The sequence below is a fragment of the Aythya ferina genome (genome assembly GCF_964211825.1).
Source record: "Aythya ferina genome assembly, chromosome: 4".
Taxonomy (NCBI): Eukaryota; Metazoa; Chordata; class Aves; order Anseriformes; family Anatidae; genus Aythya; species Aythya ferina.
The window spans coordinates 9,209,594-9,237,538 of NC_140300.1; the positions used below are offsets into that span (position 1 = coordinate 9,209,594).

Below are 27,945 nucleotides of genomic sequence, written 5' to 3' on the forward strand. Positions count from 1 at the left end.
TCACTTAATGGTTTAAGTGCTCCAAGGTGCCAGGTGTGTTAGGTGGTGATACAGTAGCCTGAGTATCCTTGCCAAACTGGAACATTTTCACATGGAGAAACAGTAGCTGAATATCAAGTTACTCAGCAGCCTGTTTTCTTTTTTTGCCCAAGACTGAGAAACTAAAGCTAGCATGGGCACACCTAGGTGGCTGCAATCACACCTCCTCCTCACTGCAGTATAGATTACCAGAGATGATGGCAAACACTGTTAGACAGAACTGTTACAAACAATGTCAGCTGAAAAAGAATTTGCATCTACTTCTGTCATGTCAGCAGACACAATTAGCCCTTTAGATTCTCTTTAGATTATATGAAATTAACAAATGTAGTACTATACCTTTGGCTTGAAATACAATTCCACTGAGTCCTACAGGAATTACGGGGATGTATTTTAAGTCAGAATTTGTCTCAATATATTCCAGTGTAGTAATTCTAATTATAAAGTATGCTTACAGCTCGAATATAAAGATACAGAGAGAGATTCAGAATAGCAATATAATTTGTAGCTTGTGTTTCATTAATAGTAGGCTTGTGAGAACTGTCCTTCACACTCAATTGCATTCAGTGTAACAAGCACAAGTGTTTTGCCTAGAAGTACACGTAAGCTGTGCAGGAATGCTGAAGACCAGATTTGATCACTGGATTTGAAACTTCCTCCAAGGGGCTGAGGATGCACTGATCAGTTTAATCACTCGAGTAGCTTCAATTCTTTTAAATATGTCCTTGTATTCCTCTTTCTAACATCAGCGAGGTTAATATAAAAAGTTCATTTTATTTTAATGGAGCTGCATTATTTTGGAAGTTACTTGTAAGCCTCATCCCACAGTGACATTGCTTGCTAAGCTAACTGTCATGTAAAGAAGTCAGTGCAAATTTGCATCATCAGCTGATTTTTAAATTCTGGGAAATCTCTATTGCATGTGTAGTACTTAAGGGTGGAATAAATATGGAGGAGCAATAACAGGCATGAAGCTGTCACCAAAATCAGCCCTGATAACTTGTCTGTGTGTTACCTTGAATTCTGTACCTTCCTGTCACTCCTGGGAAGAATTTTGAAACTTCACACATGCAAAAATCCAAACACAGAGAACTCAAAAACATCTGCCCTACAGTCACCAACTAGTTTTGAGGGTTCATTTGCTGATTCCACCAAACTCCACACATCTTTCTATTTATTTTTTTATTAGAACTGCCTGGGCTGTGAGGTTGATCTATGTGTCTGACAGATGATGACAATGGCAATATTTAGGCCACTGTCTGGTCATAGTCTCTTCATCTGTATGTACTCTGCTTCTGACAGCTGATTTTCTGATTCATAGTCTGGTCCTGCTGCAAAACAGACTGCTTATTATTAACTTTATTAACTAATATTATTATTAACTGCTTATTCAGTAAAAACTGTGGCTATTTCACCACTGGGCTAGCATCTATCAAGAGGTGAAATAACACAGTCCAACTAAATCATACAAATTCGCGGGTTAATTTTGTTAAAAAGAAGATAACAGAATAGCTGAAAGTGTTACAGAATTCGCACCTGTGCCAACCTCAGATACTACACTGTGTGTACAAAAAAAGAAAAAGGAAATAAAATTGAATAATCTATTTTTATTTGAAGATGGCAGCCAAAAGTACAGCAACTGATTGAACAGCTCATGGATAAATTAAGTAATCGTACTACCACTGTCAAGACTTCAACGGTCACTCAGCCAAAGGAATTTAATTTGACTGTACCCAAACCACGTGCCATTCCTATACCTCTGCCAATACCAGTACTGGAAAAAGGTCCACCTGTGAGTTTTTTTAATGCTCTATGAGATACTCTGCTCTATGTAATCTTGTGCACAAAATCATGGTAAGGGAGTTAATTGTCTCTTTCAAAATAATTGTAGAAAATCTACAATCTTTGACAAATCAACAATGATTTATTTTTTATTGAAGGTCAGATTTCTAAAAAATAACTCATTCATTTCACTTCAGTGAAAGTTGTGTAAGCAAATTGTAAGCCAAACAAAGGAAAGGGAAAAGGTTGTTTCCTGTAGTTGGTTTGCATCTCTTGGATGTAGAACTCTACAGTGGATACAAACTGATGAAAGCATGATACAGAGGTTTCTGATAGTCCTTGGATTTTGTAAAATGTTTGCTTTGGATAATGCACTGAAGCAGGTAAGAAAAGAATATTCAACTGAACAATTTTATAAACTAGATAGATTATTTTTTGGTAGATGAACTCTCATTAAATAAGTAACAAGGCAATTTCATTGGACATGAGAGGAACTCTAGATTTTTATTCCTTGCTATTTGTATTCATGTTGAATCTCGTAAATTAATATTTTTTACCATTTTAATTTATTGCTTACATACAAATGAGAGTTGACTTTATCTTCGAAATGCCACGCTTTCATTTTACTAACCATCCAAGATACTGACTCAGTTGCACTGGTACAAATCAGAGACACACAATTAGTTTATAGTTAGCTCGCTTGGGAAAGGCAAACAGGATTTGGGATCAAGTTGCTATGACTAACTTAATGAAGACTCCAAAATCATCTATATTTAAATGCTGTGGGAAGTGAGCTTGGAAGCCATAGTTTGGAGCATTATATGCCACCTTGTATTAGCACTTGAGGTTTCAAATAATACATGTGTTGAATGCTCTTAGATACCATTTACATCTTAGGATGGCAGCGCAATTTAATGGCAGTGTGTTATACAGTTAATGGGATTTTACATTGAAACAGCTTAATACCAGGCTCTGAAAAACTGCATTTAATAACTACTTAATCAGTATAGGAATGAGTCATATTGCTGTCATTTTAGTGACTTTATAATGTGCAGCCCCTCTCAGAATAAATTTGCTTTAACGCAGATGCATTTACTGAAGTTCATTTGTGTTGTTAGGGTTATACTAAATTTGGTTTACATTTTGGCCAAGTCTGCAAATTTAAAAGCTCGTGTGAATCTAAAACCATTAGCGTAGCAGTGACATATGTTGTGCTCATTTCTGCATGTGTCTCAGAAAATTAAGCTTTGCTTTAATTTGCCATATTGTTGCCAGCATCCCTGTTTTAGATCCTGTACTTTCAGCAAAGAAAAGTCAGCCCAGTTGTCAACAAAGATGCAGGAAAGTGAGCGCAGCCTTTAGTTTTGGCTACTCTGTGGCAGAGAGTTGTATCTATTTGAGAGGAATGCACAGAAAAAAACCTCTTCCAGATTATATCCCATAATCTGCTGTTCCTGTCTGTTTTCTCACAAAGTTGTTAGTTCTCTGAGATATCCATTTTTTCTCATGGTTCTCATTCATCTGTCAAAGAGTTTGCCCTGTGGCATGTTAGCTGGGAATACTGCAGTTACACTAACTACAGGCAGAGTCACTTTGAAACAACTGCATGAATTCACATGGAGGCGTCTGGATTTAAGCAACAACTACTGGGAAGTCATTGCGTCCCTATGGTGAAATGATTTAATTTTGATTAATAAGATTATTATTTTAGGCATTTCTTCCTGATACATTGCATTATGTAGCATAATTAAAATAAAACACGAAGTAGGATGGGATGTATCATGTACATGAATTTAGGGATAGTACTGCTGTCTTGGATACTGAAAACACACTTCAGAAACTGGAACGGGCCTCGCAGGGCAGTGATCGTGGCACAGAGCTGCTGGAGTTCAAGAAGTATTTGGACAATGCTCTCAGACATAGGGTCTGATGTATAGGTTGTCCTGTGTGGAGCCAGGAGCTGGACTCCATGATCCTTGTGGGTCCCTTCCAACTTGGAATATTCTGTGATTCTGTGATTCTAGGTGGGTTATTGTGGAAGACAGGGTAGTTGTCTTACTCAGTGATCAGTATTGAGATGGGACTCTCCGCTGGCATTGGGATGTTTCACTGGGGTGACATAGGCCTGAAAGGTTAGGATTCATCCTCATAACTCATCCTCAGTCATCGTCATAAACATTCATCAAAAACTGATGAAAAGGAGAGATTTTCCTTATTATTTCAGCTGAGCTTCACGAGTGGACTTGCTTGATTATTTAAAATAATTAAAAGGTTAATACAGATAATTTTGTTTACAGATCTATAGATCAAACAACATAGTTACCTTTCTGATCTTGTTTTGTATAAAAACAAGCTCTTAAAACAACAAGCACTGCATTAGTCTGTCCTTGTCTATCTTATAACAGTAATTAAAAAAAAAAAATACAATTCTGATCACTACCAAAGTTCAAAGTACTTATTCATCATTTTGCATATTTCCCTCTCACACCTTTTTCTGAAATTTATTTTCTCTTGCCATTGTTAAATTGCCTCATCTCAACCAATATAAGGTATTTCTACTTGGATGTGTATTTTGGGGCTGGTTAAACAAAACTGAGCTGATTTCTTAGAAATCATTTGTCATTCTCCAGGTATGTGTCTCTCTGCACATTTAATGCGATAACTAGTCTGTGTTGGGGCTGGAGTTTATCCAGGGCTGCAGGAGGATGCATTCAGGAGCAATTTGTTTCTGGGCCTATTAAAAAAGCTTCTAGTTCTGCTCCTTTCTGCATCCATGCATGGTGTCAGCTCAGTGAGTACATCATGCAGGTTTGTTCTTCCTTAAATTTCTTGTTATACCTACTCCTTAAATAAAACCTCCAGTAAAAGAGCATCCAGAAAGCATAAGTGAAGCTGGCCACAGGCAAGCTTGGTGTGCCTTCCTCCCAGCCCCCCTTTTTCACTTCAGGATTAAGTAGGTACAGTTTGGCTTTTCTGATCTCCCCTATTGCTGGAATTTGCAATTTGCTTAGAGTGATTTATTCATCCTCGTCTGGCAACTACACACTGTTTATTGTTATAAAGGGTAATTGCGGTGTTGTCTTTCTGTCTGTCTGGTGGGTACTCATCACCATGGTATCTGAAGGCTAAATTACAAGGCTAGGATCATTTTTGAAACATCTTATTGAAAAGTCGCCTCCTTGAATTACTTGGAATAAGCACAGAAGTTTCTGCAGAGAGATCTTCAACTCACACTGGCAGATGAGTACAGTTTTGTAGGTAAAGCACATGACTAGGAAGAACATTGAAAGAAACTGATACTCATTGCTGTGCAACCCTTCGCAAATTCTCTGGACTTTAATTTCTCCATCCATAAAAGCATAATAAAAAAAAAATAGATACTGCTGGGAAATACTTTCAGTTCTACTTCACTTAAAAAGCTCACAAAAATACTTAAGCAGTCTCATCCATGCATTTAATTGCTAGCCTTTTCTATTTGTGCATTTGTTTTTCCTGTAGATAATCATGTCAAATAGCAAAGGCAGTAGAAAACACGAGTTTTTCAAAGCATAGCTCTTTCTATAGTCCAGTAAAGCTGGTTGGGATCCCCCCACTTCCCTGAACTGAGTTCCAGAACGATACAGATTACAGATTTTTCCCAGTAACTCTTGAATTAATTCTATAACTTTGAACGGAGATAGAACATTTTTAGCAAGATAAATACTCAAGCAGATGCCCCGTAAGCTGGTGGACTATCTCATCCACCCAAGAGGGAGACATCCAGTCTTTTTCCAGATTCTGCTTTTGTACTAAAGGTATTGCTTACACAAATACTTAAATGCCCCAGAAGCCTGAGCCTAGATCAAAACGATGCAGTCCTGTTTCCCCCTTCTGCCTAGTTTATTGTTGAGCCATAGGACAGCCAGACTATAAATCTTTCCTGGTCATTTTATCTGTACCACTTTCTGACATGCGAATGCTTTCCCAAATGTTTGACTAATGCTGGAAGGGTCCTCACAGTCCTCTACCTCCAAACATTTAATCTACATTTCCAGTGATGTCCCTTTACAAGCACATCGGGGCAGCCACAGTATAACAGAAAGAAGGTTCATTTTGCCTGTTTGTTGGTTTTATTATTACTATTATTATTATTATTATTATTATTATTATTATTATTATTAAATTTTTCCAGTAGTGGCTAAACCCAGATGTCTAGGAGGAACACAGTGATAAGACAAGCATAGTTGCTGCTTTCCCCAACAACCTTCTCAGCTTCCAAACATTCAAAGATGTCCTCAGTTACAATGCAGTGCCTGGGTGTTTAATAACCCTCAAAGTATTTTTCTTCCCCAAACTTCCTTGGACCCTCTGTAAACTTGTCGACACGCACTGTGCCAGAGCTCCACCACTTAAGTTCATACAGCTACCCTATCTGGCTGTCAGAGCTATGAAGCTGAAGTTTGTGTGATGCCAGACAGAACTTTTCCCCTTCTGATAACTTCTTTTTCCCCTTCATCGAGCCTATGGTGTCTACTGTTCCCTCAGCCTTTCTTGTACTAGTTCCAGATTATTCTTTCTTACTGGCCCTTTGTCCAGGGCTTATATTACACTGCACAGGTCTGAAAAGCCTGGGTGGTCCCAGCTAATTGGAATCTGTCCATGGCTTCTATGCTGGCACTGATAGAAAAGAATCAATATTTAGAAAATAACTGCAGCTGTTTTACAGTAAAGGTGAATGTGGTGTTTTCCCTGCAAGAATATATCACTTTAAATGTTTTATATCCCATACTGTGGATATTATTTTCTTTTTATTTAGGTTCCTCCAAGTACCTACAAGCCTCCAAAGGAAAAAAAGCAACTAAAGGAAGTCAAAATAAAAAATCGACAGAAAGCAGAAGTAAGTGTATTAAGTTCCTGTTCCAGTGTTTTCTTTCTTCTGAACTCTCTGTTCTGCAATTTGTACCAGTTTTCACAAATCTAAGAACTCTATCTGAAACATATTTGCTTTTGTAGCTAATAGGTCACGGCTCTTTCTCTAAAGTCATGAGGTCTGTGTTCTCTATTCTGTTCTATCATCCTTTGCCCATCTTCTTTATTTTATTATCAATTTATTAAGATCCACCTTTTATTATTAAGGTCACCTTATATTCACAAGAATTACATGAGGGATTATGCAAATAACTATGTAAGGTAGCAGAAATGCAATTACTTTCTTTTCTTCACCAGCTTGAAACTGGCTCTTTTACTCCCACAAGACATGTGGATATTTAAGGCATTCACTTAATAATCAAGGCTTCAAAATATGAAATATATTCAATATTTTTGTTTGCTTTCTATAGTAACTGGTAAATAACCACATGCCATTACTGATTTAAAGTATCAGTAGATCCTGAGTTCTTTTTCATGTGGAATCCGTACTCATTCCTTAAGTGGACTGAGGGAGTGGGAAGTCATCAGCATCTGTAAAGAAGCAGAGTACATGGTCTGTATGTTAAGACAGCAAGAGAAAGGAGGGCCTGGTAAGTACCCTCACAGAAAGACACAGATTTAGTTATTTGAATTGATCTAAACTTTGATATGAAACCTGTTCAATAAGTTAGCTCCTATCATGGTTAAAGCGGATTGTTACCTTCTTCTCCTTGGAAGGGAATTAATTAAATGTCAGTTCCCACTTTCTTTCTTCCTTCCCACTCTGTAATCACCATATCCAACCCAATCACAGCATGTGATAAAAGGTGTGCTATTTGACTTGTTTTTATCTGCACTCTCCCACCTCCATTCTGAAAATGCCTTACTTTAGCTTTCACTAGCTAGTACAAGACCATTTATCACTGTTCTGGGCTCTTCATGTGTCCTTGTGCACGTCCTTGTGAAAGGGGCATTGGATTCTGCTCCTAAACAATGGTAAAATAGTAAAAACCTTAATGTGTGATAGATTCTAGGGGGATAAACTTTACATTCCTTTTGCTGGCCCATCACATTGCTTGGTATTTCATTACCAAACAGTACTGCATTATTTATTATACTTGTATTATTTCCACATTGTGGAGAAAGCACATTGTATGCTCATTTATACGTACAAACTTTCTAGAAAAACTGGGGAGGAAAAGCAGGATATCACAGTGCCTATATTGTCAAAAATCTATGACAACTGTAAAATCACTTAACTACCGGCCACATTCTTCAGGGGGGAAAATGCGTGAATGCAAGGAACAAAAGAAAACCACCACAGAAATCAGAGCTGCATTAACAGCAGTTTTTGTTGCCTTTGGAATGTTATAAAAGGCATCCAAAGCATTCCCAAAGGTCAGTTCCCTACACTGTTTGCTAAACAAGCTGAAATGTTGGGTCCTAAAAGAACTATGCATTAAGAAATGCCATTTGTTTCCTAGAATTCTTGCAATAGCTATAGATGGCATTATAAGTACTGTGTCTGAGCAGCTTTAAAAGGCAGGAAGCCATACTCAGTACCGTTACGGATGTGTGGATGTTATGGACAGCTGACCACCAGAAAGATACTGGAAAATCTAGCCTGTGTTTCACAGATTGGGTTAAAGATTACTGATTACAATCAAAAGAAATATCCAGAAACAGGAGATGGGGCTTCCTGTACTTCCCCCTTGGAAATGACAGACAAAATTAGTGTTATGGATGTGCCCATTGGAGCAACCCTTGGTGCTCAGATCTGATCATAGTCTTCTGATTTAACAGAAGAACAAAGCCATCATTTATTAGCTATGTGCAAACAGTTACTAGCTATGGTACTGATGTGCCATAGATGATTATGAGGCTTTTAAGAGGTTGAATGAGCAACGTCTCTCATGTGGGCAGACGTAGCAAAGGGCCTGATGCCCTATGCAAAGGATACAACCAGGTAGAACTGTGCAGACAGTCAAGACTTGCCTACAACAAGTCTTTCATCAGGAATGAAAATTCTTTTCAATGTTAAGTCCAGGCTTCATTCATTGGAAACAAGTTAGTATATTGATCTGTACTGCAGGGTTTTTTTTTTCAGATAGAAAATTCTTATTAGAGAATTTAAATGTACCGTACTCCTTAAGTTAATTGCTTTAATTCTAGGATCTGCTTCTGAAAGCAAACACTAACCAGTTCAAGTGTGCAACCACGAATCCAAAAAAGGGAGAGGTATGCTACAAAATACTTTATTATCTAAAAATTACACAGTGTGAAGATGAAAAATGGCTGAGGTGTATAAAGATATTGCAAAGTATTTGAAAATTTTTATTTGTCACACAACTTGCGGTTGTGTGGACAGTTCACATACATATTATTTTCAGATTATGCAACATACTAACATTTGTTTCTTTGCAACCATAGTGCACAACCCCCTTTTCTTCTGGTCCTACTTTATTATTCTGCTAATTCTGAGACCACGAGCTTTCCTGTGATACTACAAGTCTCCAAACCACCAAAATTCCTCTAAACCCACATAATATTTTTTCATGGAGCAGTCAAGCTGAGGCAGTAACACTCCCATTCATACAGAACTATTGCTTTGGTTGATTCCCCATTTGCAACTCTGTCACCAAACCATATATTCATTACATCTGCATATTCTATTCCCTGTGTTCATCCCCATAATATCCAGACACATTCACATCAGTATTACCATAAAATGAAATTAATAACCATTGCTAGAATTCTACCACTTTAATATATATATTTTTAATATCCTTTGGCACTGTATTTTGTCTTCCCAGTATCTGTTTCAGCTAAGAGCTGAATACATTCATGATCTATAGATAGAACTCAATAGTCAAATGAAACATCACTGTTTTTGGTATTATTTTAGTCAAGAAAGGTTATGGAAATAAAAGAATCTTTGCAATAACTTTTTATTTGCACCCATGTTTGCATGGTTATTTGATAAGAAATATTTCCACTGCATTGGATGTATATTGCAAGTTTTTGAGGATATAGCAATCACAAGATATATTCCATGATCACAGTTGTTACTGTAGATGATTATTCAAGAGTGATTTTCTGTAAAGATCTAATATTCTTCTGCTGAGTATTTGAAATTCTCACTCTGAAATGAAAAAATGTATTTTTGGTTTGAACTGCAGAACATACACAACGATATGAAGAGTAGGCCAGCATTCCGGGCTCAAAAGATCCAAAGCAAGGTGAGTAAAATTTCAGATTCCATTTCTAAATGTACTTGAAAACTTCAGACTAAAAGAACACAAATTTTGTGGGAATGCGAGCTCTGCTGGAATCCAGGGTTTTACATGAGTTGTGCAGGAGAATGAGATGGATTAGGGCTAAGGCTATAAAGGTCTATGGACCTTTTACAATCCACAAAGAAATGGTCAGGGAGCAACAAGAGTGTGGCTACTCCAGGAGGGAGGACAAACTATGAGCCAAGGGTAGTAAAATCACAGGCAGTGCCCTCACCAAGCAGGACATAGGCTACAGTATCTGAACAGGCCAAGGCTGGTGATAGTGACAGGCTCTGCTGACAGCCAGTCATCCTTAGACAAAGCAAGGTCCAGGGTCAACCCAGGAACTCCAGTCAGGAGACACCGCTACAACATCAGCCCAGGTCCATGCTGGAAGTCCAGTATGGACAGCAGGAGAATTGTGAACCCATGGTTTAAGAACTCAGCACAGGGACGGAACAATCTTGTATCCATAAATCACAGTTTCGATATGAGATTCTAAAGAACGAAGATTCCAGTTAATGACTGTCTGATATGCAATATACAATCTGTCTGGATGTTTGTCTTGTGTCCTTCAGACACAGTCAGGTCACAAAATCCACTATACTGATTGTTTCTCCACTAGGATTTCCAAGGTTTGGAGAACTGTAAATACAGAAAATGGTCTGTTCACTGTTAATGGTACAGAACATGAAAATTCAAGTTGCTCTCTCTGCAATAATTATGGCACAGATAATGTTTGCTCTTATATCATTCAATCTGTCACCTTTCATTTGTTTCAAGTTCATATCCAGAATAATTTAATGTGGAGACTGTGTTTGTATTGTGACCTCAAATACCTTGTGAGGTCTACCTACTCTTTAAAGCCATCTTTAAGTACATTGTTTGGGGTTCTTGTCCTAAATTCTTTGAGTTATCATCATTTTGCCAAGAAATAGGCAGGTAATTAATTTTTGTCCATTAAAATGGACAGCTCCATTCCAACTCTAAACGTGGAAAACTCAGTAATTCTACTCACTGAATTTCTAGGTGGTACCATGCATTTATTATCCTCAACGTGCCTAATTAATATGAAGTATAAAATATCCCTTTGCTTTTCCAGTTAGCTTATATATTTCAGGAGACCGCAGAACATATTTGCACATACAATATTTGCTTTAGTGATTCTCTGCATCTGTTTCTCAGCTACTCATTAAGTTGTTAATTTGGAGTCTAAATAGACATATGGATTCTAAACAACTTGTCTGGACTTAGGTCAAATGTGTTGTGACTGAACTTGGTTTTCTGCAAGAATGATCCCAGTTCTTATCCCACTTGCACTGCTTTGTCTTGGTTTGATCAGTTCCAATTATACACATCTGCAAAGGTGTTATTTTGTTATCTGAACAGTCTATGTGTTCAAGGAGAATTTTAACTGGAAGAGAGATTGTTCCCTTCCTCACGCAGTACTTACAGGTTGTCTAGAAGTTAGTCCTAAGGCAGTGCTCTGAAGAACCACAGAGCAGCTACAGGATCTAGTCCAACTTGTACCATGAAGGCTGAGAGTCACTGAGAACTTTGCTGCCTCTGTCTAGCAAATGGATATGGCAATTGGTAATACCTGCTGTCTTAGAAATATTATTAGGTTAAAACAGTGATTATTTGCAAAAAACTTTTAAGATCTTTGTGTGCTTATGATTTACTTTAATGTTTTTGGCCAAGTTGTTTTCCCTCAGAGATAGGCACACAAAATATTTAACTTTGGAAGCAGTTGATTTTCTTTGTTCAACCCAGATGGAATCCATGCACACTATGTATATGAGCACTGAACGAATGAAAGGAAGTGAACACATTCCAAGGGATTTGACACGGTCCAAGAGTGATTACAAATTTATAATCCACTTGGGGGACTTTGCTGATTTCTTAAGCAGCTTGAGTGGTTTATGAACAGCATGCAATTTCATTGTGAATGTCAGATTAATGCTAGATGAATGCTTTAAGCAAAATTTATGCTGTCTTAGGTCGATTTATTTAACCCATTGAAATGTTTTTATATTCTGTTTTATGGTTTACATTACTAACGATAGTATGTACATTCCCTTTCTTGACAGATTGACAATATACCTATTAAATTAAACGCAGCAGCTATTTTAAGAGAGGGTGCCCTCTATCAGCGGAAAATGGAACAGGAGCTCAAGAGGTACAATCAAGCGTCTTTCTCAGATTATTTTTCACATCCCTTGATACAGAATAATTAACCACATGAAAATAACCAAGTAAACTCCAAGTAAAGTAATATAAAGGATCTGTTGTAAGGCATTAGGAAGCTGTTCTATAAACATATAAACATTGCTGACAAAGAGAAAAGTTGTCTAAAATGAATGTCTACATTAAAGTCATTTAGCTGGAGATGCTGTAGAAGTGTGACAGTGTTCTGATTTAACACTCTGGGTAGTGTCCACTTGTAAAGCCCAATAAGGATCACTTGTTACATTTATTCCAATTCTCTCAAATAAATACTGTCCCAAATACACATTTACCCCTGTCCATTATAAAAGAAGCATATATTTTAAGCCAAATCATTTCATATACCTTCATTTTCTTTGACAGTTTCTGGGGAACTAAATGCCAGATTTGATAGTTGAACTTGTTTATCCGTATATAAAAATACCTGTCCATTTCTATCACAGTCAGCTGTCATGGAGAACTAAGAGCTTGCTGCTCCACCAGGCAAATGAGCCAGGAGCTGAGAGTGACAGCAAGGCATGTAAGGACAACATCCTGACAGCAAGTACAGGGATGGGCACACGCATACCTGCAGCATAGCTTAGGCAAGGACAGTGGCTGTTAGCACAAACCGAAATGCAGCTCCCAGAAAGAAAGTCCACGCACACATAAGAATTTTCACAGCTCTTCCTCACACAGCTCTTTTCACTGCAGTCTGATCCAGTGGTGTACAGCTTCACCACAACAGAGCTGCCTTTGAACACAGAAAACTAAATCCTAGGAGTGGGGAACAAAAGGTTGCAGGTCCTTTTGGTGCTGTTAGGGCTCTGACATAAGGAAGCCTGACTAAGTGGCATAGGTTTTCAGCTGATGTTAATTAGAGAGAGATTGACTTCTGAATGTACACTGCAGATTGTATTCTATAACTAGAAATACAGAACATTTTCAATAATAATTTTAGCAAAGATAAAACCTATACCATTGTCATCTTGATTTAGTATTATTACTAATCCACCTAACTTAGCAGGCTAAGGACTAAATATTAGCATTTTAAATCCTGGAATGAGTGCCTAAAGTTGGATTTAGTTTTTGGATCTAGGAAATTTTGATATATGGATCAGGATTTTAGCAGTAAGATATTACACATCACTCAGGTTGTGCTACCTCCCATCATTAACAGCTGTGTATGCATATTGAGTTTTTTTTTATACAATTATACATGATACTGTTCACTCTATCTGGCAGAATTTTATTCCACTTGGTAAAGGAAGAGATTTTCCCCTCAACTTAACACTATTTTATATTCATGAGATGTAATCTTCAGCTGCATTCAACAAACAGCACGTACATATATATGCATTGGGGAGCAACAATAAGGCACAACTCACTGCATTTTTGTGTCTCTGCCCAAATTCTTGGCTCACTCAATCCTCTGCTGCTGGACTTTGAGGGGCCTGCTGCAGGGCTTTGCTATGCTTCTCTATCAATCAAGCACAAAAAATAAGAATGTGGTTTTGCTTAATTGAATACTTCTTTGCCTCGTTACATGTTATAGGATTATTTAATTGATACAATACGAAACAGATAGAATTAAGCAGAGAAAGATTTTAGTTCTCTATGTTAAAGTGGCCAAGAAGACTGCCAAAGAGAAAAGTTTCTTGTTCTTTCTACCTCTAAGCAAAGTAATCCTCTGAGAAAATGTACATACCATTGGCCTGATTCTTCTTACTCCTTGTGAGAATACATATATAAATAAAGTTAGCCCTCTCCTGGGGCTTTACTGTTCTGAAAAATTTCACACCCTCATGCACTTTTTTCCTGCCCAGCTTTCCCAGGCTTTCTTCATAGTAGGATCTCCTCTTACACTGGAATTAAAATGCATTTGTGAAGTGACTTAGCTACAACCACCTTTTTTCTTCGGAGAGATCAAACACTTTATGTCACAACAAACTGATAGAAATGTTTTACAAACCAAGGCCGTTGCTGGAGAGCCAGATCCCTACTATGGTATACTCTTCTTTCACTCTTGCAGAATTGAAAATTTGCTACGAGGGGCTGGAGACCCATCTGAATTCTTGGAATGGCAAAAACAGATGCGTGGGAAAGATTTGGAGGAGCAACTGGCTGAAATAGAGTGTAGGAGACTTCAAGGGAAACTGAGTCATGAAGAGGCAGTTTTAGCCCATCAGAATGTAACTCAAGAAAATAAGAAGAAAGCTGATCTAATGAGAGAAGAGGTAATACATATAGTGTTGTTCAAATTTTGCTTGCATTAAAGCAGTGCAAAACTTACCATAGATATAACTAGATATAATATATATATATAACTCTTATAATCAGTTATAAAAGTTCTGTACAATGTCTTTACTCACGGGAGTCTGCAAACAATTAAAAAATACTGCTATAGCTTCCAGACACAGCAATACTTATACATCTAAGCATTTTTTACAAGATTTTGATTTGACTGGTAGCACTTCTGAGTTCAGTTGAACAGTTTAAAGCATTTTGCCTTATATTCATGTCATTGTGAATATTCTTTCTATATAGATACTGAGATATTAAGCACTGTTTGTAAAGAAATCGCCAATATATGACTAATTTCATTATCTTGTTAAAATGAGAGCCACAAATATAAAAGAATTTGCTTTCTACAACTGATATAATTCAATTTACTTCATATTATCTGACATGCCTGGATCTCTCGTAGGGGAAAATTCAGACAGGGAACCCTCATTAGATCTACATACATGAAAAATGAATACTTACACCAAGAAGTACCTCTCACACATTTTACAATCTTGCAAATCACATTTTTTCCCAAAACATTGTTAGATCTTTTCATTTTTTTTCCCAAACCCCAATACATTTCTCGTGGTTTTCCTATAAACTAAGCAAATGATCAAGGAATCACCAATACTATAGACTTAATATTTTTAATAGTCACTATCACACATGGTGTCCACTGCTTTTCTTGTCTCATCCTGATTTATTGCTATGCCCATAGGCTGGCCAGTACTTTTGGCCACCTCTCACAGATGTCTCAGTAGTGTCTCAGGAACTTAGGATTGGGACACAAAGGTTTTTGTAAAAACTATACTACAAAAGGGAAACGTTCTTAATGTGGTCCTTTTCTGTCCTTTAAAAAAAAAAAAAAAATCTGAACCTTTTTTGGCATTATGTCTATCTAGACACTCTGTAGCAAGAACTTAAAGTGAACCCTAACATGTACAACTGTGCATGGTATGGTTGGTCACACCCATTCCAAAATGATTGTAACTATTATATTCACCTTGATTTCAGGGCACGTATGTTTTATTTTTAACAGAAATATCCCCATCTATATTTATCTGGGAATGTGCAAATCAGACTTGCTCTAACCTCACCAATTCCTGGCAGCTCCCTTCACTTTCCAACAGATGCGAGCAGGGCACTCTATCCATGACCAACAGCTGTCATGGTGGCCTCCCTCCTTCTTTTAAAACTCTAGTATTCCATCTAAAGCAGAAAATACAGAAAAGAATGTTAGAAAATTGTTTTCTGCTTCCTGTTTGTTTTGTCTGGCATAGAAAGGAACGTGATCACTAAAAGTGGACTTTCTGTACGTTACAGATATACAGCTCAGGCCAAAGAAGATCCTGCAGGCATACAACTGTCTGTGTATTAGACTGGCACTCTTCTTGGTATCTCAAAACCAGATCCAGAGATGACTTTTTTTGTCTACTTTTAGAAACATATGGGAGAAAACCCTGGGAAATTGCAGTACAAATGTTATGGAGGGCTGTGGTGTGAAACTAAAAGGTAGAGAGGGATGCATTAAAATTGGGTCTTTATATTGTCCCCAGCCAAAGTCCTTTGCTGCTTTTGTGAATGATGTAGTGCTACGAATCCATTTACCTTTGCACTGTTTCAATGATTTGAGGCTCTCAGATCACCAGTTATCAGTAATTTTATTAACCTGTTTGTCTGGGATTTAGAAAGCAGAGCTGATGCACCAGTATGCAGAGAAACGTCTCCAGGAACAGAAAGAAATGAGAGAGCTGGTGGAGCAGGTCGTGGAAGGACACAAGAACGCAAAGCAAGCAAAACTAAAGCTTCAGAAATACAAACAGCAGATAGGTATTTATATATTGCCAAAAAAAAAAATAAAGAAAGAAATAAAAGAAAAAGAAAAATAGAAAGAAAAAAAAAAAAAAAAGATGATGCCAAATGTCCTCAGATTATTTTATTTTAGTGGGGTAATTACAATGTCTACTGAAAGGAAAGGGAAGCTGAGGCAAATACTCAGGATATACATTCCCAGAAATGTAAGCATGTGAATGCCAGTAGCAGGTTTGTAATGGGTAGATCAAAAATTCTAAGCTACTGCTCATGGGAATTACTCTTTGTTTAAAAGGGAAAAATACAGCACTAATGTTCTGCAACTGGTTTCCCTTCCATCTAAAAGCAGCATATGTGAAATGACTGTACATTTTGTCAAATCAAGTTTTGAAGCTCAGCTTCTTGTGATTCATACCATTAAGAGAGGATTTGCCTAGCAACCACTCTGAAAGAATCATAGCTCAAGATTATTGTCTTCTCCAGAGAAGACAGTCTGGAAAAGAAGATTGTAGCTGAGGAAAGAAAAGAGATCTCCCAGAAGGGCAGGATCACGAGGGAGGAGGAGGTAGCACCTCCAAGACAGACCACTCATTAGGATGAAGAGAAATGATGTTACTCATCCTCCATAATTCTTAAAGAAAATTCTTCAGTTAATGCATCAGCGAATGAAGTCCAGGCAGAAGGCCATTCTGACTGGCATGTCTGTACTTACTACAGTGCAATACCATCTTAACCTCTGGTGTACAAGTGGGCTACCTCTGTGCATATTTTAGTGAGCAGAAGACTTTTCTCTGCTTATCTTACTCCGTACTTGAATTTGAGGGGGCAGAGAGAGTTAGCCAGTCTAAAATGGTCTAGCGAAGCCTACCAACCTTTGCAATTCAATGATTTCTATGATATATATATATAGCTTGAAAAACTATGAATGTTTGATACTGTATCATATCCTTTTATTAAATAATGAAACAGTATACATTAATTAGAGCAGAAATTAGGATGCAATAATTCAAGTGTCTTTTTTATGTATGTATACAATATGCTTCTGTGTTGAATAGAATGATAGATACTGGAGGTGGGAAGTACTCATTTGTTTCTCTAATCATTCCTCCCACCAATGACAGATTGTTCCCTCAAGTACCTTTAGATCCGTATTATTATCGTTATTCACAAATGCGTATGAATTTTCCTCCAGATGGACTACTTGTTAAAATATGCAATCAGCTAACAGAGATTAGTTCTTTTCTTTCAGTTCAGGAAGTTAGTGAAGAAAATCGAGAACTTCTTCGGCAAGCTTTAGAAGAAGAGGAGGAGAAGCTTCGGAAAAGATGTGAATTAATTCAACAAATACGAGCCATTGAATCTTTACCAATCCTTAAACACAAGTTTGTTGATTTAACTGAGGTAAGCCCAAAAGGAAGAACTACAGTTTTTACATAGATGCATACTGTATGTGCTTCACATGTTCAGAGGAATTGTGTACTGATATATCTCAGCCTGCATGCGTAGTGTTAAATACAAAGTGGCCCCACGACACAAAGATTAGTTTTGAAACGAAACTTTCACAAAGTTTATAAAATAAAGTTTTTACCATGAAGAATATTGTGAAAGTAAGTGAGATCTTACGTAAAACTTCTCGTGGTAAGTGAAATCTTAGGCCCTTTGAACTTTCTTTGAATTTTGCCAATGGTATCTAGGTTTCCCAGCGTCCTTCAGAAAGAGACTACAAAGTGATGACAACGTGTGCTATCCACCTTCAAAAAGTCACAGATTCGTCAATCCTCAGTAAGGACTGACACAAAAAACAAAGTGTGAACTGATGTACTGTTTTTCATAGTGCTGTGTTGATTGCCATGGTAATTGGCAAAATTAATTTCCTGTGCTTTCAAAACTGTCAACATTCAGGTACACACAAGAGATTGTCTGGAGAACCCAAACCTGCTGTTCTGTTACAATGTACTGTGCAAATGCCTTGTCTGTGTGTGGTTAAGTCCACAGTAAATGTATCCCAAACTTCTTGGACTTACTATTGATACACAACTAATATGCCTGGTACTGGGCTTGGCAGTGGGCACTTTTGCAGAATTTCCAGACTTAGTCAGCATCTAGAAATCTGTTATCCTACCACTAAACTAGAAGCAGAGTAGCTAAAAGATACTCTTCCATTTTTCACACCCAAATTAAAAAGAATAACATAAAATAATATAAAATGACCCCACCAATTTTAAATATAATCATTTTGGTTTTTTTTCTTGCTTTTTTTACTAGTATTCAAATGAAGGTAACAAACTCAAAACCATCCATGGCTAGTCTGCAGAAACCATACAGAAGGAACAGGTCTTCCTTCCATGGGGCTGTTCAAACAGTCTGTATGATGCTTTAGTTTTATCTCCTGCTTCTCTGAAGAGAACTGAGACATTCACTGATTGTAAAGCTACCTGCTGTATTTGCAGGCTCCAGATAAAGCACCCATCTCATTTATCAGAATTTAGAACACATTTAATCTTAAGTGTGAAATAAGTGAACGATAATAAAACCAACTCCCCAGATGTCAAATCCTCCTTTACTCTCTTTGCTTCTCCACCTTTCCAGCCAAAGAATGCAATTCTCCTTTTTCAAACCCAGACTCACTCCAGCCATCCATGGAGAAATAATACTGAAACCTAATAAAAACAAAACAAATAAACAAAAAAAAAAAAAAAAAAGAGAGAAATAAGTGAAGAGTACAAATAATTACTTTACACCACAGATATTGTAAACTGTCTTCATAGAAATAGCAGAAAGGTACTCCAATCTGTAAGTCTTTTACTGCTCCAGATAGAGCTTCACATTTTGTCATCCCTAAACAGAGCCCTTAGCACGTGGTCTCACTGCACAGTTATTACCCAGATGATTCAGTCACAAGATGTAGGCTGCAAAGTCATAAGATGTAGGCTGCAAAGACACAACAGTATAATGTATTTGGATGTGGAAATGTCATTGCTTCTTCAATCACAATGGTAAAATGGTGCATGTTCTCATTCGGGCAAGTGAAGGTGATTGGAATGTCAGTACTTTTTTATTTGTGAACCTAGTTCATTTCATTGCCACTTACAGTGGCTGTCAACCCTTGACATAGATCTTCCGCTGGAATCGTGTTTGTTTCTAAGTACAGATATGGCTTTAAGTGCATTTTCCCATCCAGCTCATCTGAAAAGACAGTGGAAAAACATAACTGGTTTCAAGTCATACATGAAAATATCATTTGAAATCAAGCTTATGCTATTTGTAAGGTTACTGTAGTGTAAGGTTGCTGGAAATGGGCTGGCCATACAGGTCATATTGCAAGTATGAGAGTCAAACTGAATGATATCTCAGCTTATTTCACAGTTCCATTATACTCGCTATTGCGATGGCTCTCAAGAGTCATTTAGCATTCTTTTGGTGATAGCTTGCCCTATTTTTTTCTTTCTACAAAAGGCTTTTTCAGGCTCAATTAAATTAAGTATGTGTCCATAAAATTCACACTCATTCTCACAATTTTTAAAGTACCCAGTCCTTAACTTGATGGCGCTTCAGTTGCCCAAGTATCAGCATTATCTACTGCACAAGTATAGAACCTTTCTTATTTTAGGAACCACTTCACTGAATATTTTTGAAATGCACACACTCAAAGTATTCACCTCTACCATTCTATGCTTCTAGGAAATTCTCTTCCCTGGGCCTTTTTGGTTTCTGCTTACGATGCTCACACACAAACAGTGGGACGTATTTGTTGTAAAACATTTTCCTTTCACTTTCTGTGAATACAACTCGGTGGTCATTGCGTAGCTTAAATTAGAGGCAAGGTATTATAGCATTTACCATTTGCAAATTCACCCTAAATTGAAATTTGAGAAGGAGATAAATGATCATTTATTGTTTCAGTAACCTATGGTGTTTATGAATGGTGTTTACATGTCTATGAAAAAGATGCAAAAAGAAAACTTTAATATTGAACTCTTCCATCAGTCTTCTTTTGATGTTACTGGTGAGCAATGCTTATTTAGGTCATGTTCAGTAAACATGAGGAGTGTGGAAGCAGAAACCACCGAACTAAAACTGAAGAGTCAAGCTTTAGGTGAAAAAACAGTGAGGTGATGTTCTCTTCCTACTTGCTCAACTTCTGAAGCTTTAGGAAGAGAAGCTGTGGGGACCAAAATGGTAGGAGAGACTCTTTGAAATGTTGGCGAAGTCCCCAGGGATGGCTGCCCAAGGCACGTTCTCCTTCGCTGCTGAGCTTGTATCATCAGGCTCTCCAGACTAACTCAATACTGAGCCCACTTAAGCACTATTGCTGTAGCAGCAGGTGGTTAAGCCTGGTTCTTTGTCTTACTTGGTGTTTTTCTTCCCGCTGCCATTACTGTTTTCTTCATCTCTCTCATCTTTCACCCAGATTCATAGACCTGCTGCTCTGAACAGCCACAAAATGCTCAGTGAAGGGAGGGATCGTGACTAGGCTGCTTAGATGACATACCAGGCCAGAGAAGAGGGACTGGGACCACGTCAGTTCTTGCAGCCAAACAATCAGAGCATGTGTCTTTGACAGAGCACCCTTCTCTTTTCCTTTTCCTTTTTCTTTTCCTTTTTTTCCTTCACATTCTGTTTTGTGAAAAACCCAAAAGCTGAAAGGTAAATAGTGTTCTGTCAACAAGCAACTAAGTATTCAGTACAAGGGCTTTTTCCTGCTAAAAAGGATTGTTTGAAAACACAAAGGCTCTTTTAACTGAATAATTTCCATTAAAATGATTACCTTGATTTTTACTTACATAGATTTATCATTACCACTTAATTTCAGTCTTAGAAATAAATTTGGAGGAGTGATTTTTCTTTTATATTGCCCTCCCCTAGTTCAGCCTTTCCAAACCTTGTTATTAATTCTCTATGTTCTATGTTCTTAGTTCTATGGAACTAAGTAGACCAAGGCCTTTGTAATTAAAATCTTAATGATTATATCACTCTTAATTTTGTACAACTTTATCTGGTAAGCATCTTGACTTCCTGCACCCATCATATGCATTCCATTATAACATGCCATGGTACCAGATATGTACCAAAGATGTGTACCAAAACTAGGTTGATAGACAAAAGAATGTTAGCTGATGTGTAAGGGGTGAAATTTTCCAGAGAAAACTGCAGAGAGGCTCAATATTCATGGGGGTTTGTGCAAGTTTTCCTTTTATGCAGGTGTATAATTGCGTTGACACAGGGAAAGGGAGAGTTTATGTAAGAACAAGGGCTGAAAACTTCAAATATATACAACTGTTTAGAAATGATCTGTCTTCAGATGTAATCTAAGGTGCAGAAGTCTCTCATTATATCTCAGAATCAGGCTCATTATCCCTCTGTCCTGATTTGGGCTGGGATACAGTTCATTTTCTTCCTAGCAGCTGGTATGAGGCTGTGTTTTGGATTTAGGATGAGAACAATGCTGACAGCACACTGATGGTTTAGGTGTTGCAGCATGGTGCTTACACTAAGCCAAGGCCTTTACAGCATTTCACACTGCCCTGCCGGAGTGGGCTGGGGGTGCACCAGGAGCTGGGAGGGGACAGAACCACCACGACTGCCCCAAACTGGCCAAAGGGACGTCCCATGCCGTAGGACGTCATGCGGAGCAATGAAACTGCAGGGGCTGCTCTGGGGGGGATGTGGGGTCACTGCTTGGGGACGGGATGGACATGTGGATTCACCAGTGGGGTGGGGAGCAATTGCATTGCACATCACTTGCTTTGTATATTCCTCTGTCACTGTTATTACTACTGTATTCCATTCTTCTTCTGACCTATTAAACTCTTACCTCAGTCCATGAATTTTAACTTATTTCCAAATCTCTCCCAATCCCACAGAGTGTAAGTGAGTGAACAACTGTGTGGTGCTGAGCTGCCTGCTGGGTTAAACCACTACACATTCTCATTGCAAAGCAGATTTTAAAAAGCTTTCTTTAAACATTTGTGTTTGAATAATTTAAATTTGGGCATTTTTTTGAATTTCCTGTGTACAAAGCATTTTTTATTCCATGTCTTTTCAGATAAAAATAGTAGATGCCATCATAGATCAAATCTGTAACATGGAAATAGATAAATTAAAAAAAAAAATCCATGTTTTTGAGTGTAAGGTCAGTTCTAGTTTTACAAACTTAGAAAATATGCACTTTTACACATTTCAAAACTTGTAATGTCTAACTAAAACTAAAAGATAGGTCAGCTACTATTTTTCTGGACAGCAAATGTATTTATGTCTAATCTACGCTATATTTCAGTGCTTTCGCATGAAATGTTTTGTGAGCCTTGTGTTTTTACACATACAAAAGATGAGCTCTACACCTCAAAAACAGCTTGTAAATTACAGTTAGGTTAGAGCCATGCCTGTCGTTTTTGAAGTCAAAATGTGTTCAGCATGATTTGGAACACAATCAAAATATTCTGGTTTTAGTCATTTACTCTCCCCTTGCCATTTACCGTGTTATTTAAACCTATATTTCGTATTTCCTAGACTGGTGGCCACGGTTTAATTTGTGAAATGTCAATAGTGGAACTACGTGAACGCCTCGCTCTACTCAGAGAAGCACAGAAGGCAGCAGAGGAAGAGAAGAGAGACCAGATAATTCATGAAAAACAAGCTAAGGAACAACTTCTTCTAGATAAACTGGACCAGATTTCTGTGTTCAGAGCAGAACTTGGACGAGCGGCTGCCTTAAAGTCAGTATAAAACAGCATACGACATTTAGCACATTACAACTTTGTTAATGTTTTGCTAGCCCCTTCAAAATTTAAAAAAAAAAAAAAAAAAAAAAAGGCAAAATACTGCCCTTTTATAAAGCAGTGTGATTTCTGTCAAAGATTACACTGGGACCAGGATTTATTCTTGAAAATATTTTGCATCAAATGTAACAAATCTTTTTCATCAGTTTGAATTTGTGGTTGAAGATGCTCTATAGGCTAGTGTTGACAGCATTGCCTCAGGATTGGGAGCCAAACTTGTATCTTGTGAAAGATGCTCTGCCTTTCTTCTGCTCCTTTTCAGTTAATCAGAACTAATTTGATTTTATTAAAATCATTCTAACTTGCTACTAAAAGTGGCTTCTCATTTTCATCTAAACCAATACACTAGGGCTATAGTCTTCTTCCTTGAATTTCATTTGTTATGTAAAAGTGCAGGCTTTATTTTGGAAATTGAAGATATTTTAGGAAGGAGATTTTCTGATAATAATAATAAATTATAAATTAAATAAATTATAGCAGTAGATCAAAGAGAAAAATCTTTGCTTACAGGCTCTCTGATCAAATTTTGTATTCATTATTCATATTCATTATTCATTATCATATTTATTATTCATTGTCATAAAGGATCCATAACCATCATAGATGGTTACATATGCAGAAGACAGGTCCCTTCCACAAAGAATTTAAAATCTAAGTTGAAACTATTTGCAAATAGATCTGAGCAGGAAGAAAGCCCGTGTGAAAGTATAAAATATGGCACACCTCTTGATCTTATGCCATTTTTAATGCATCTTGACTATTTGCTATTTTTTGCAAGTTTTCTTTCACGTTTTTTCTTTTGTGAGTTAGATAGTTTAGTCCTTGTCTTGCCATATTTATCCTGCAAGCCAGTGTTCAGGGTGGCATTTTGAAGACATATTCTATCAGGCTAAAAGCATGCGTCTTTAGACATGTCTTAAATTTGTGTTTATCACTTAGATAAGAGTTCAGTTCATGTTATTGGTTTATCTTCCAGTTCTAAATCCCAATCACAGCAGGCAGTATTGATGTATTCATTCAAATAGTTTTCACCGGTCCCAGCTGTGATTCGGTTTGCTGCTGACAGTTAATCTCCAAAGAGTGAGGTTTTACTGTGTTAGTACTCGGGAGCATAGTTTAATGAGTTTAATGAATCAATAACTGCAGCTCCAGTGGATTGACTGCATAGATCAGTGAACTTCTCTTCTACAGCGGCTATAAAGAGAAGACTAAGACTAAAGGACCTGAAATGGAGTTAGAGCTGGAAATAAATTCCCATCTCCAAGCATTCAGTGTTGTGAAAGCCTGTGGGAGCATTTCAAGTCATCCTTTTCCACCAGAGATTCGAACTAGGCATTAAGAACTTGTATACCTTATAAAATGTGTTTCTTGCAGTGAGCACTCTAATAATCATTTGTTATGGTAGATACACAGTTTGTGCACATTGCATAGTGCTGGGTTTCTTTAATACAAGCTCTTTGCCTTAATTCAAATCTAAAACTCTTCTGATCCTGAAATAAGCTATGCTTGAATGCGAAGTTAACTTTGATTCACTCTTTGTCCCGACATATTTGAAATGTTATTTAGAACAGACCACCATGCCAAAGATGGTAGAATCTAAATGAAATTAAACTCTGAGTTTGCAAGCTTCTATTCAGACTCGTGATAAGGAATACAGGAATATACTTTATTTTAAGGGAGCCCTGTTTGCTCTCCAAATAAGGCAAATATAAAGTTTTATTATAGATGTTACAAGACATTTTCTTTCATGTCTCATAGTTTGGGAGCATCTACATGTACTAGGAAGAGGCATCATCAAAGCATACTAGAAATGTTGTTCTTCAGAAATGTATTTAATGCATTATCATCCAGAATGCAAATCTGTGGTGGTGTTAATATGCAGCATGCTGGCCTATTTAGGAGTGCTAGACACTTTGCTGCAGCTTTTGTTTTTCTCTAAACAAGCTGTAGGCTTCATGTGTTAAACCTGATTTACAGATCCGGACTCCTGAAATTTCTATCAAGTCAATGTGAGTGATTAGTTGTTTGGCTTGTATTGATATACTGCACAGAAGATGTAAAGAGCAAATGATTGTGTTTACAGAATTAAATCATAATTACAGGCATAGAATAGCAAATCTTACCAATGGTGCTCATAAGATAGCGCTGTGCATCAACAAAAAATTACACGTTATATCTTCGATTGTATTATGTTGAAGGCTCCTGCTAATCAGCTGAAGTGTGATGGCTAAGCTTTTCCCAACAAATGTGCTTTAGTTAGTGTCAGCTGGAGTTTAATTGGGTCCCTACCAAGCAGGTTCCTTTCAATATCATTTACAAACAGACATACATCAACACAAAAGAAGCACATTGAGCAAGCATATAATGAACTATATTAAACAAAATAGGAAATGGAACATGAAAAATTACAGAGACATCAGCCTTTAATAGACTGCAAGCCATGACATCCATCACAGCAGTAGCTTTGTGAGTGCCTGCAGAACACTTAAGAATCAATTCAGGATGTACGCAGGACGTCCCTTTAATTGCTAGAACTTCACACAGCTTAAAAATCAGCACTGGCATATGAAGTGGACAAACACTGGAGTTCTCAGCTTTCAAACATGAACACCAAAATATTTATGACCATTTGAGTACATGCTAATGTACTATGGGTATGTGCCTGTATGCTTCAGATCTTTCACTCTAGTGAGGCTATGTCTATATTGCAGGTAATTAAACTCAGTAAGAATCAAGCAACAGATAAAATCCGTTGGTGCTGAGGCTCCTTCTGTCCACTTTATCTGTGGTTTGGTGGTTTTGCTTTGGGTTAGATTTAGATTTGGGTTAGATTTAGATTTAGTCTGGTCTTGGGGCTGCATGTTCTCCCCATTCATGTGGTTTAAAGCTGTTTAGAGGAAAGCTATCTCACAAAACTTCTCATACTCAATTCCTGGCTCCCCTGCAGGCCCCTCTAGGAAACACCACACTGTTTTATTGTCTCTCACATTTTAGTGTCTCACATAGCTGACAGTAGCACATCCGTGCCCCCCAGCCACTGCCACATATGCGAGGTACACAGAAGCCAGCTGGGCACGATGGTGCCTGCTGCCCAAGCCTCCTCCCCTGTCCAAGACAGGACAACATCCAGATGAAGGCAGCAGCTTCTGCTCCAGGGTGACAATCTGAACTAACACCAGGTCTAACATAGTGACTAAAGGCCTTCTTGGAGTTGGAAAGATGTGATAGAGGAATGCCTGCCATGCTACCCCAGTGCGTGGCTATTGTTTCAGGTCTTCAAAAACATAGCCTAGAACACTGAAAAAAGGCTGAATGATTAGCAGTATGAGGGACCTGGGTTTGGTATTTTGTAATATTTGTGATTTCATTCATTTCACAAATTTTGCAAGTACTTAGGGTGCCGTATGTGATTGCAGTAGGGAAGTAAGATTTGTTTTCTCAATCCCTGCTGCTGGTAATCAGTTCTTCACTAGCTTGGAAACAGTAGGCAGAAATTCATCAGCAATGATGGATCAGCAGCATAAACACCTGAAAGGAGGCTGTAAAAAGATGAAGTCAGGCTCTTAGCGGTACCCTGTGTCGAGACAAGAGGCAATGGGCACAAAAGGAAACACAGGAGGTGCCATCCAAACCTGATCAGGAAGCTCTTCTGTGCTGTGTGGGGGACAGAAGTTGCCCAGAGAGGTTGTGGAGTCCCCTCCTTGGACTTGGAGAGCTTCAGAAGCCACCTGGACGTGGTCCGGGGCAGCCCTGCCTGAGCAGGATTGGAGCAGGCAGCCTCCAGAGGTCCCTGCCTGCCTCCAGCACTCTGCAGTGCTGTGGGTGAACACTGATTATACAGCTTGATAATCTTTATTTCAGCTGAGGAAAACAGAGTAGCAGTCACTTCCCCACCTGAAATGAGGTGCTTAGCAAGTTAATTGGTTTGGAAGAGAGCCAGGATTTGAATGCTGAAATCCCTCACATTAGTACAAAACCGTAATCAATCTGGCAGTAGAGTATGCTTAAATATGAAAATAATGGCTCCCCTAACAGTGAGCTGTTAACAGATACATTCATTTTCCTCATTGCAATAACTAAGATTATAGAGTGCAGGACAGATAAAAGACAAAGAACTGTGAAGTACAGACAGCCCAAGTCACTGAGACTGAAAAAATGAGGAAATAGCAAAAAATTGTATTGTTTATTGCAATATGAGGCAACCATACTTGTTTAAGTTTCCTTCTGCTGTTAAAAATATACTTCTGTTTGTTGCACAACACAAGACTGCTATTTGTAAGGTGAGCATATAAAACAGTCCTAGGTGCTTAAGTGATATTTTGGTGCCTAGAGTGGTCAGGTAGCCATTTGTACTCATCTGCTGCTAGTACTGAGTCAGTTAGGAGCTGTCATGCATCTATGTCACAGTTTCAGTGCACATCTGGAGTTTGAGAATGTAAATGAAGGCACTGCTTGGTTTTCAGGCGGAATCCCCCGAGCAAATCTACAGACTCCCCATTTTCTAAACACAGCTGGGATCACCTAACCTGGCTGTTCCAAGGGCTGTCATCTCATACAGGGAAAACCTTTAGTGCTGAGTTGCTTCTTCAGTTCTAGGCCAGATGACCTTTGGACCTAGAGTCCATGTGGCCAAATGCTAAAACTGCAGGGCAGATAAATAATTACAAGGGATAGGTAAATAAGAAGAACCTGGACTGCCAAATTCCATTACAAATTGTAAAATGTGAAGTAAAAATATACTTTTTTTTAATTCTTTATGTTATTTAAGGAAATCACTGAGAGAATGAGTATGGGATGTGAACTTCAGTTTACAAAGCCTGGAATATTTTTCTTAAGTAGAAAAGACAGATTTTACCCATCATTGACGGAATTGCTTTGCA

The 27,945-nt window shown here is 37.9% G+C and overlaps 1 protein-coding gene across 5 annotated transcripts in view; it reads left to right on the forward strand.

Moving 5' to 3' along the window:
• Positions 1–27,945, forward strand: part of CFAP99 (cilia and flagella associated protein 99) — a 58,625-nt gene that overhangs the window by 23,002 nt on the left and 7,678 nt on the right. For all 5 annotated transcript variants that reach the window (XM_084517622.1, XM_084517620.1, XM_084517619.1 and 2 more), the window contains 9 exons: positions 1,657–1,831; positions 6,617–6,697; positions 8,881–8,946; positions 9,888–9,947; positions 12,074–12,162; positions 14,221–14,425; positions 16,163–16,304; positions 17,536–17,687; positions 22,797–23,002. In XM_084517622.1, coding sequence (XP_084373748.1) covers positions 1,657–1,831; positions 6,617–6,697; positions 8,881–8,946; positions 9,888–9,947; positions 12,074–12,162; positions 14,221–14,425; positions 16,163–16,304; positions 17,536–17,687; positions 22,797–23,002 — 1,176 coding nt within the window. The remainder of the gene's footprint in view (positions 1–1,656; positions 1,832–6,616; positions 6,698–8,880; positions 8,947–9,887; positions 9,948–12,073; positions 12,163–14,220; positions 14,426–16,162; positions 16,305–17,535; positions 17,688–22,796; positions 23,003–27,945) is intronic.